Source organism: Taudactylus pleione, unplaced genomic scaffold (assembly GCF_031769625.1).
Source record: "Taudactylus pleione unplaced genomic scaffold, aTauple2 ptg000407l, whole genome shotgun sequence".
In the NCBI taxonomy this organism is placed as follows: Eukaryota; Metazoa; Chordata; class Amphibia; order Anura; family Myobatrachidae; genus Taudactylus; species Taudactylus pleione.
In genome coordinates, this window is record NW_028284809.1 from 1,984,687 (window position 1) to 1,996,057 (window position 11,371).

Below are 11,371 nucleotides of genomic sequence, written 5' to 3' on the forward strand. Positions count from 1 at the left end.
CATTCTGGTTTATACTTCTTTCCATATGGATTACCTTCCTACCATAGGATTACACAGGACCAAGAACAGAGCCTCATCTGCCTCATGTTTCCTACTGTCCTGACCTGAATTTGCTGCCTCAGTTACCACTGTACACTGGGCCTGATTCAGACCCGCTCGCGAGCGCACAGCACTCGCAAGCGGGTTGATGGTCCCCCACTGCGCGTGAGCATGCCGGAGCCGGCTCCGGCGAGCGCATGCGCGAGACCCGGCCAGCGACGGGCGCTCCGTCGCTACGGGTCTCGCACCAAAACAGGGCAGCTGTCGATTGTGATTGACAGCTTGCCCCATTTTGGAGGCGTGCAGGGGGGGTGGCTGGCCAAACAGAGGCGTTCCCGAAGGAACGCCTGCTGTTTGGGGGCGGCCCCACTGACATCACGAGTGATGTCAGTGGTGAGCTTCCAGCTCTATTAGAGCCGAAAGCTCACTGGGGCTTGCGGGAACGAGACCCTACCACAAGGGTCTCGTCGAAAGCCCCGATGGTCGCGATGGTCGTGATCATCGCGACCATCACCTGGCCGCTCGCTAAAGCTGTGGCTGGTCACCCACAGCTTAGCAAGCGGCCAGAAGGCCGTCTTTAAAAAAAAAACAGGGAAGCCCTGATTCAGAGCAAGCGCTCTCAAAGAGCGTCCGGCTCTGAATCAGGCCCACAGCCCATTGGCTTCACACCTACTTCATAGACGGATTCAAAACCATTGGACAGAATACTTCCTCATGACAGACCCCACCCATATTCCTATATACTCTCCAGTCCCCCTCAGCTCATTGTCTCCTGTTACCATGGATGAAGCGTCTGCACACACAGGGCCTGAGTAGTGTTTTTCATGTGCGTGTGGCTCTGAGTGACATGCGTCCTGATATTGTACGTACAGAGTCACAGGGCCTGATTTAGACCCGCTCGCCAGCGCTGAGCACTCGCAAGCGGGTCGATGGTGCCCTAGTGCGCATGCGCACGACGGAGGGAGCTCCGTCGTGCGCATGCGTGAGACCCGCATAGCGACGGCCAAGCCGTCGTTATGGGTCTCGCACCAAAGGGGGCGTGCTATCGATGGTGAGTGACAGCACGCCCCCTTTGGTGGGCGTGCTGGGGGCGTTGCTGCCCAGACGGAGGCGTTCCCATGGAAACGCCTACCGTCTGGGTCCGGCCCCACTGACATCACTAGTGATGTCAGTGGGAGTGCTTTTGGCTCTGATAGAGCCAAAAGCACTCCTGGGCTTGCGGCAGCGAGACCCTACCGCAGGGTCTCGTCGCAAGCCCGATGGTCGCGATGGTCTTGACCATCGCGACCATCTTTTTGGCCGCTCGCATATGCTGTGGGTGGTAACCCACAGCTATGCGAGCGTCCAAGGGACCGCTCCAAGTTTAGGTAGGAGGGCCCTGATTCAGAGCGAGCGCTCTGGTCAGAGCGTCCGGCTCTGAATCAGGCCCACAGTACGGATTTGGATGCTCAGTAGTAGGAGTGTATGGGGTCTTCCCGGGCAGAGACTGGGAGGTAACGGAGGTGGCTTATTATAGGCACGGAGATATTGTGTCTTACGTGTCGCTGATAGAGGTTGGGTTCAGAGACACAGAATCCTTCACATAGGAGGACGTACTCACTCGGATAATCTGTACCTGCGCTATGGTGGTGCGACAGTTGGTGCGTCTCACTTCTTGCACATTTGGATACTCGCATGTACCCCAGGGAAGGGCTTTGTAATGGCATTAGCATAAAGTCACAGATGTGACTCAGAATTAGGCCCATAGTCTCAGGCTGCACCTGCCGCCTGTACCAAATCATTTCCTAACTCGTCCACACTACAAGCTGCTTCCAGGCCCTCTCCTCACCCTGTCTAGCCTCACTGGCCCATTCCCACCACACATTGAACACATGCCCAGCCTTTGTCTATCACACTCTTGAAGAGCCTGTACACAGGTGCCTGCATCGCCTGCCTCTCCTCATCTCTTCACAACTCACTGCAACTGTCCTCTGACCTCAAACATTTCACAGAACTCTCGTACATCACATTATACGTGTAATCTTCCCCTGCTCATTTCCCAGCACCTCTCTGTCGCTTCTGGCAACTTTAATCATCATTTTACACCATTATCCTTCCTGACACTGTTCTTTCCTGGTTCAACTACCAGTGTAGCTTTCCACGGATTCTTCCAGTGCCTCTACCTCTGACACCTCCTCCCAGTACTGTACCTGTTGGCTTCCCACAAGGTTATGGGTTATGGTCTTTGTCCTGTGCTATACTCTTATTAAACCAGTTTTTTTTTTAGCAAATAATTCCCTATTTTCCTTTCCTCTCCTATCTTGTGTGACAATTTGACTCTTTGCTAGTCTTACTGTACATGGGTTTCCCAATGCTGCCTAAAGCTCTACCGAAATCTCAACAGGTCTAAAACATCTCTTATCAACTTGCCAGCTCCTGGAGTTATCCCCATCCTCACATCTCCCACGCCATCGGTGATGCCACGGCTCCTTCACTCTCCCAAACCTGCTGCCTTGGTGTCGCCTTCAATTCCTTCCCCTGCTTTAGTCCTCACCTCCAGCGTTTCTTGCAGTCCTGTCACTTCCACCTACATTATATTCTACAATACATCTTTCTCTTACCTAAGATGCAACCAAATTTCTATTATCTTCTCCAAACTTGATAACTGCAAATTCCTCCGATCTGGCATTGCCCTCACCCATCTGTAAATGCTGGCAGCAAGAGGGGTCTATTTACTAAGCATTGGAGGCAGTAAAAATCGACAGAGATACTGTAAGGTACCAGCCAATCAGCTCCTTATTGCCATGTCACAAGCTGTGTTTGAAAAATGACACTTAGGAGCCGATTGGCTGGCACCTTATCTTCGTCGAATTTATCTCCCTCCAACGCTTAGTAAATAGACCCCTAAGCTCTCTCGCCACCCCATATCCGCTGCAAAAGTCTTCAAATCCTTACAGTGACTCCTGCAGAGTGGATTGCTTATTGCCCCCACAGCTCTTAACAGCACCTTCTAACCATACATAACGATGAAAATCATTCTTTATATGGCATTGATCATAGGACTGAGGACCTGATTCAGAGCCGGACGCTATTTGCGGCCGCTCGTTCAGAAAAAGGGGCTGGCTATTTAAATTAAGCGCTCGCTCTTTGCGGTCTGTTGACGCCTCTGTCTGAACGAGCGAACGAAACATGCGCTCACTATTTTGGAAAAAACGCCCCCTGGCCGCTCGCATCTTACGTCATCTCCGCTATTTATTTAATTAATCGAGTACATCGAAAGGCGTATGAACTGCTCGCAGTGCTTGTGGTTGGATTTTCCTACCGCAATCTTGCGAGCAGTTCAGGCTAAAAGACAACCAAGTGACGTGGTCAATGATGCTGCTTTGTTAATTATGCACACCCTTAAAACGCCCGTTTTGACCGTTTGGCACGCCTGCGTTCTGATCTCCACTCCCCGTTTTCAAACACCTTCCCCTGTTACCACCCACAAACGCCTCATTCTGTCACTCAAATTAGCAGGCATTCGCTATTTTGCGAGCACACGATTTTCAACCGCACTGACTGGTTCGCGCATGCGTACTAAAAGTAAAACCCATACGCATGCGCAGATGTGCGAACATCGCTTGGAGCGAACGAGCGGCCGCTTACGAGCGGCTCTGAATCAGGCCCTGAAAGCACTCTACATTTTGTGTGAGGCAGCCATCTTGGGACACTCAGTTGCGTAATCATCTATCCCTGCTCCAGTGGAACTTGCAGTCTATGGACCAAATGTAATCGGGTGAGAGGTTAGAAAATGTGAGCGTTTAGCAGTAACCTCTCACATTGGTCGAGTTTTATCTCCAAATTGAGGAAACATCTGGATGAGAGTTTACATCGAGAGAGTTTTTTTGAGTCTAAAAACATGGGAGTTTGCCTGTTCTCGGACTCTATAACATTGGGCGAGTTTAATAAGTGTGAGAGGTAACTGCTAAACTCTCACAATCTCTAAACTCTCACCCTATTACATTTGGCCCTATATTCCTTAAAACGCACACACTAATGGTGGGTACACACTGGGCGATTAAAGTGGACGACTGAACGATAACGATATCGTTATCGTTCAGTCGTCCACTTTATCGTCCATTTTTAACACAAAAACAATGAACGATAAAGACGACGCATGTTCCCGCTGGTCGTTCGTCATCATCGTTCATCGGGTTAACATGCAGGCCAACCTGACGATATTGTCAGGTTGCTGCATGTTGGGGAATGGGGGAGAGAGCCCGGAGCTGAACGATATTGTTAATGATATCGTTAATGATATCGTTCAGCGGCTGTGCTCAATGTCATGAACGACATTGAGCACAGCCTGCCGGGGACACACTAGACGATATCGCTCAGGGAGCATATCGTGTAGTGTGTACCCACCATAAGATTCATTTTTGTTGGAAGCAAATACACTTACCAGAATGAGGGAGGAAACCGGAGTAGTTGGAGGAGAACCTTCCAAACATGGGTAGAACATACAAACTCCACACAGATAGCTCCAAAACACCCATGATCTCAACACTGATAACAAATGCTAACCACTGTGCCACTGTGTTGCCCTATCACATTCCTCATTTTGAAATACTCTCCTTCATGATGTCTTAGGTCTAGCTCTGGCCAGCACCTTGCCTCCTCTCATTCCTGCCTAATTGTGCCACCGCACAGCTACAGTATGGAAATGTGTACCGCTCTGTCCTAATGAGACCCCCCCCCCCCCGGGTCCTGCTGCAAAAGCTTCTATGCTAGATCCTACCCTACACCCACTTAAACTACTCAGCCGCGCTTGCTGCTCTTTCCGTCAACAGATTGTAAGCTCTCCTACTCATTGTTCTCACATCTACATTCATTTGGCAATCCTGTAATTACAGGTTAAAATACTATATTGGGTTATAATTACGTAAACCTGTCCTTAATACTGTATATGTGGTATATGCTTGCCCATGTTGAAGATATGCAAAAATCTATTTGTATATAAATTATTTTTTTTCTTGGTGCATGTAAAACAGTAAATGAAAACAAGCATATATCCAACTGTGGGCCGTATTCAATTCTTTTCGCATGCCGGACTTTTTTCGGTGACATCACCAGTTTTTCATGCGAAAAAGTATCGGTCGCGCTCCCGCTATTCACCGTATTAAATTCCAAAGGACGCGAAAACGCGTCCGGGCGAAACTCAAACAGGTGAAAAGTCATGGCAGAATTGGGGAAATCAGCCTGACACCCCCCAAAAGATGCACTAACATTGGGGCTCAGTCTAGATGTCCCCGATGAGCCCTACTGAAGCTATTTGGGGTATTTAAGTGCTGTCAATTGCTCTAAAATAGCGTTTTTGCACAAGTGGTGAAGAATGGCATTAAGTGTTTTTTTTTTGCGAAAATAAGAAGTCCTGTCATATTTGGGGTACTTGAAAATGGGTGTAAGCATATTGTAGTTAAAAATCGCTAAAGTGAAGTTTTAAGTGCTGCAAAAAACGCACCTTCAGCAAGCACCTGCAATCAAAAAAACACCTCCTCCCCCATACTTGCAGACCCCCCTAAAGTCCATTTTGCTACTTTTTGCATTTGTATCCCCACTTTGTAATTTTCCACACCCATTTTCAAAGCTCTTTTTTGGGGTCTTCCTTTTTTTTTTTTTTTTTTTTAACGTAGTTATCTTTTGGGGGGCTGTCCAAAGGGTGCAGAGTGGTTTCCGCATTTTTGCACCCCAAAACCGCAATTCTGCACTTTTTTCCGCCGGGTATTCATAGGCGAAACTTTTTTGCCTATTCCATTGCATTGCGATTCCACACCAGCGAAAAGTCGCCGGAATTGAATACGGAGGAAACTTTTCGCATGGCGAAATGACGTCATCCACGATACCGTTTTTACGGAATCTGACTTTTCGCACCTAATTGAATACGGCCCTATATATGAGTCCTAGGGCTTTATTTACGAAGCAGCGGCTTTTGTAACATGCTGCTTTCCAGCGAAAATGTAAAATGGCACCCGCAGTCAGTGTAAGGCCTGCCAGGTTAGTTCTATGGTTAGTACTATATACACTGTAACTAGCAATAGACCTGACATGTGACAGATATTTAATCCTGTTGTCTGTATCTATAGGGCTACCAGAATCTATGGGAGAAGAAGCTATGGAAACCGGCTAAATCTTCAAAATACCAACAGTCATCTTGTTATATCACCTATTGCGGTTATCTGCTCAGTAAATACGTGGAATTGTGTGAAACATTTTGGAAATTCAGTTCACAATCTTCCCTAATACAGTATGTATCAAATTAAGGGGTCTATTTACTAAGCAGTGTTAGGAGACAGAGTGAAAAGTGATACCAGCCAATCAGCTCCTAACTGCCATCTGACAGGCTGTGTTTGAAAATTGACAGTTGGGAGCTGATTGGCTGGTACCTTATCACTTTCTTATCACTTTTCACTCTGTCTCCTAACACTGCTTAGTAACTAGACCCCTAAATCATGTTTAATTAAGGGCCCTGAACCTGGTCTCCACAACTCGTAACAGCAGTTATTTTACTATGATGATTTTCACTGTAACAATAATATTGCCCACTAAGAAGATTATTGTTATTGATTTCAAATAATGTTTATAAAATGACATCATTTTCCTATTGCTTTATTGTTGAAAAATTATTTTCTTAACTTGTGTACAACAGTAGAGAAACACAGAATAATTATTAATTTAAAGCCAGACTATATGGGTCCTGTAGAAGACTAACAGATGTATATCTGAGTCTCAGGATATAAAATGCCATAGGCTGTAATCTTGCCAGCAGGGCACTGTCATCTTACCACTCTCTATGTAAATACTCAGCCTTGTATATTACTGTGTCCACAATTGTAAAGTGTTTATAACAGTGATAAAACCACTATGAACATCTGTTTTAAATAATCAGACTGTATGCAATATAGCAGCTAGCAAACCCGGTGATGTATTGTGGTCATTTATTATAGCATATACATTGCAGTAATCTGTTTAGGATATACAGGGGTCTATTTACTAAGCAGTGTTAGGAGACAGAGGCCCCCATTCAGACCCACTCGCGAGCGGCTGTCCGCTCGCAAGTGGGTCGATGGTCTGCACTGCGCACGACGGAGGGAGCTCCGTCGTGTGTATGCGCGAGACGCGACGAGCGAAGGACTTTCCTTCGCTCGTAGTGTCTCATCAAAGGGGGCGTGCTGTCGATGTTGACTGACAGCACGCCCCCTTTGGTGGGTGTGCCGGGGGCGTGCCTGCCAGACGGAGGTGTTCCCAAGGGAACGCCTACCGTCTGAAGCCGGCCCCACTGACATCACTAGTGATGTCAGTGGGAGTGATTTTGGCTCTGATAGAGCCAAAATCACTCCTGGCCTTGCAGTTGAGAAACTCAACCGCAGGCTTCTGCTCGCAGTTTCGATGATCATCCTGCACGCTCGTATATGCTGTGGGTGGTGACCCACAGCTAAACGAGCGTCCAGGAGGACGCTCCATATTTATGGAGGTGGGCCCTGAATCAGAACGAGCGCTCTGGTCAGAGCGTCCGGCTCTGAATCAGGGCCAGAGTGAAAAGTGATAAGTAAGTGATAAGGTGCCAGCCAATCAGCTCCCAACTGTCATTTTTCAAACACAGCCTGTGACATGGCACTTAGGAGCTGATTGGCTGGCACCTTATCACTTTCTTATCACTTTTCACTCTCCTAACACTGCTTAGTAACTAGACCCCACAGTACGGCAGGTTATATCATTATAGTAGAGAGAACTGCGCCTGTGAGAATTTACGATATAGTTATATTCTAACTAAGGGTCTCTACAGAGCAGTGTTATTTTACAAAGTTCTTTATTTACTGTTTATAACACTTATTTCTTATTTTATAATAAAACATTTACTGACTGCATTATGTACAGTATGTCTCAATTGTATTGTAATGGCGTTTATCTTTATTTATGTATCGGCTTGCTTTTACATATCTGTAATATCCCAATTCAGAGCAGGAGGAGGGGAAGGCAGCATAGTCAGCTGTTTTGGGCGCAGCAGACCTGAAGCACAGCCTATGTTCTGTGTATTACCCTCGGGTAGGCCGTGCTTCCGCTTTGCAGGCTGTACCTGTGTCCCACCAGCACGGATTACTCACTAGCTGTGGTGCGTGGGAGTCAGGTACAGTAAATGCATCTGCTGGTGTGTACGGGTGACCTGCCGATTGCCCGTGTACATGCTGCAGGCACCCGGCGGTGAGTGACAGCTCAGCTGAGCGTGCAAATGTAAATGCCTGATTATATACAGTACATGCTGTTTATTGCAGTTTTAGGTAGCTGTAACATGTATGTATTGGTGAATTTTAGGGTATAGATGGCAAATTCCACACCACACCTAATAAGCAGCTGGTAATCACTATCTAGGGTTTCCTTTTTACCCAAACAATATGAAATGTGTACAAAAAGATGAAGTGATATCAGCGCTAACGGTGTAACATAAAAGTTTTTTTTTTTTTTTAATTAAGTGCTTTTTTATTGATTTTCAAAAAAGAAAACAACAACAAATAGACAAACATAATACAAACATAATACAAAATAAAAGGATGTAAGACTAGCATATCATTGATGTCACATTACAATGAGCAGACAGACTAGCATATAACACCCATATACAACAATTGTCCATAAATACATATACATACACACATATACATAAACACATTATATATATATATATATATATATATATATTCTTTCCCTTCTCGCACACACCAATAAGTGATTGTGTAGCATTATTTCCCCCATTGGTACTATTACATAACAGCACTAAATGAAGAATTGGAAACAGAGAGCTGGTGATGAGCGGTCTGAGGATGAGCAGAATTACGCCATTTGGCCCATATGTCTTCAAATTTAGATTCGGCGTTTCTAGCCAAATAGGTATATTTTTCATGTGCAATTGTGGCAGAGACTAAAGATAACCAATCATAATACTCCGGCCCTGTGGAGGCCATCCAGGAGCGGGCAATGCAAACTTTGGCCAACATGCAAACATTCAATACATACTGACGAGTGTGTCTATCAAGCAAGTGGTCTTCTATAATTCCAAGCGTACATACAATAGGAGTAAGAACAGCCCGCGGAACTCCTGTAGAGGAGATTACCCTGAGTATTTTGACCTAGAATGACATAATCTGAGGATAATCCCAAAGCAAATGCCAAAAGTTGGCCGATGGGGCACTACATTTAGGGCAATTTGAATCTGAACGACCACCAAACCTAAACAGACGATCAGGGGTTAAATAAACCCGGTGCAATAGGAATAGCTGGATTTGTTGGAAACGAATTGAGGTGGTAGCTAATCGTGGACATCCCAATGCATCCCGACATGAATCGTCCTGTATTGCACCCAGATTAACCTCCCATTTAGCTCTGAGAGCTGGCAGATCATCATGATGGTGAGCCTGCATTACAAAGGAGTAGGCATGAGAAACAAAACGGCGAGGTCCGCCTACAGACAAGAATTTTTTGACAGGGGAATCTTGAATGTTTGGGGGAGCATCAGGGATTTGGGTTGCTAGCGCATGTCTAAGTTGCAGGTATCTAAAGAAATGTGACCGTGGGAGGCCAAATTCAGACTGTAACTGACTAAAGGACTTAAGTACACCTGCATTATATAGCTGTCCCAAGGAAACCACTCCCCACCTGCCCCTAGTCCCCCTGGTCTGCAACGCCAAAAGTTCAGGCAAAGCTCGAGAGCACCATAATGGAGTAGCCGGATCTAAGCCCTGTGTCTTCATAAGTTTTGAGACAGAGTCCCATATTCTGACAGCTTGAGTAAGTATAGGTAACATAGTGTTAGATATATTACCACTAAGTAGTGCCTGCAGAGGAGTATGACCTGGAGTAACTTGGGAGATCATAACAGAATGTAGGGCCAGAGGGTCAGTGTCATTTATCCATTGCCACAAATGCGCCAGTTAAGATGCAAAATAGTACATGCGAAAGTGGGGAAGCGCCAGACCCCCCTGTGAACAAGGCTTAGTAAGCACATCCAATTTTATGTGAGCTCTGCGATCCGCCCAGACCAGAGAGGAGACCAAACTGTTTATTTGATGGAAAAGTTTTTGGGGAAGATAGATCGGAGAGTTATGGAGTACATATAACAGTTTAGGTTGTAGCACCATTTTAATTAAGTTGACACGCCCGGTGAGTGAGAGCGGAAGTTTGCTCCATGTCTTTGCCCGAGCCCGTAAATAGTCCACCTGGGGCACCACATTTAAGGTCACATAATCTCGTGGAGCATTAGATATCCAAATACCAAGATATTTAAAGGTATTGACCCACTTCAGCGGAAGTGAAACACTCGAACTCACAGGGCATGGTCCTCTAAGGGGGAGAATACAAGATTTATCCCAATTTATTGTAAGTCCCGAGAAACTACCAAACTGAGTAATGAGATCAAGAACATGAGGCATGGAGCTGGAACAGTCAGAAATAAAGAGCAACATATCGTCAGCGTACAACGCCACTTTGTCTGTTCTGGCTCCCAGCTCCAATCCCCTGATACTCCTATGTGCCCGAATGAAACAAGCCAAAGGCTCAATTGCAATAGCAAACAGGGCGGGAGACAAAGGGCATCCCTGTCTTGTTCCACGTGATAAAGGAAAGGAAGAGGATATAAAACCATTAACTGACACCCTAGCTGTTGGGGCCGAATATAGGAGCTGAACCCATTTTATAAACCCAGGGCCAATCCCAAAACAGCGCATGGTCTCCCATAGGAAGGGCCACTCGACAGAATCGAAAGCTTTCGCTGCATCCAGCGAGACAACAACTGAGGAGGACCCTTGCCCACGAGAGACCTGCAAATGAGTGAAAAGGCGACGTAAATTAATGGATGTGGACTTGCCAGGCATAAACCCCTTCTGGTCTGGTTGGACAACAGATAAAATCACCCTACCTAATCGAATGGCCAATAATTTAGCTAAAATTTTAACATCTGTAGGGAGAAGGGATATGGGTCGGTAAGAGTCAGAAAGCCTCGGATCCTTTCCCGGCTTAGGCAAGACCACAATAAGAGCCTCTGACATAGATTGTGGGAGAGTAGTGCCCTCATATAGCTGGTTAAACAAGTCAAGGAGACGAGGGACATAAAACTGACTGTGCTTCTTGTACAGCTCTATCGGAACTCCATCTAATCTGGGTGCCTTACCGCCAGGGAATGAACGCAAAACCTCATCTACCTCCTCCTGAGTCAGGGGAGAGTCCAAGTAATCCCTGTACTCCGCCGTCAAAGTGGGCAATAATATACCTGCGAGATAGGATTGTACATCATCTAATGTGAAGGTCAGTCTAGAAGTATATA

The 11,371-nt window shown here is 46.2% G+C and overlaps 1 protein-coding gene across 5 annotated transcripts in view; it reads left to right on the plus strand.

Annotated features, from left to right (window-relative positions):
* Positions 1 to 7,925, plus strand: part of LOC148506367 (uncharacterized) — a 117,050-nt gene extending 109,125 nt beyond the window's left edge. For all 5 annotated transcript variants that reach the window (XM_088446908.1, XM_088446913.1, XM_088446912.1 and 2 more), the window contains one exon: positions 6,144 to 7,925. In XM_088446908.1, the coding sequence (XP_088303034.1) occupies positions 6,144 to 6,187 (44 nt within the window). In that variant the 3' untranslated portion in view covers positions 6,188 to 7,925. The remainder of the gene's footprint in view (positions 1 to 6,143) is intronic.
* Positions 7,926 to 11,371: the final 3,446 nt, after the last annotated feature.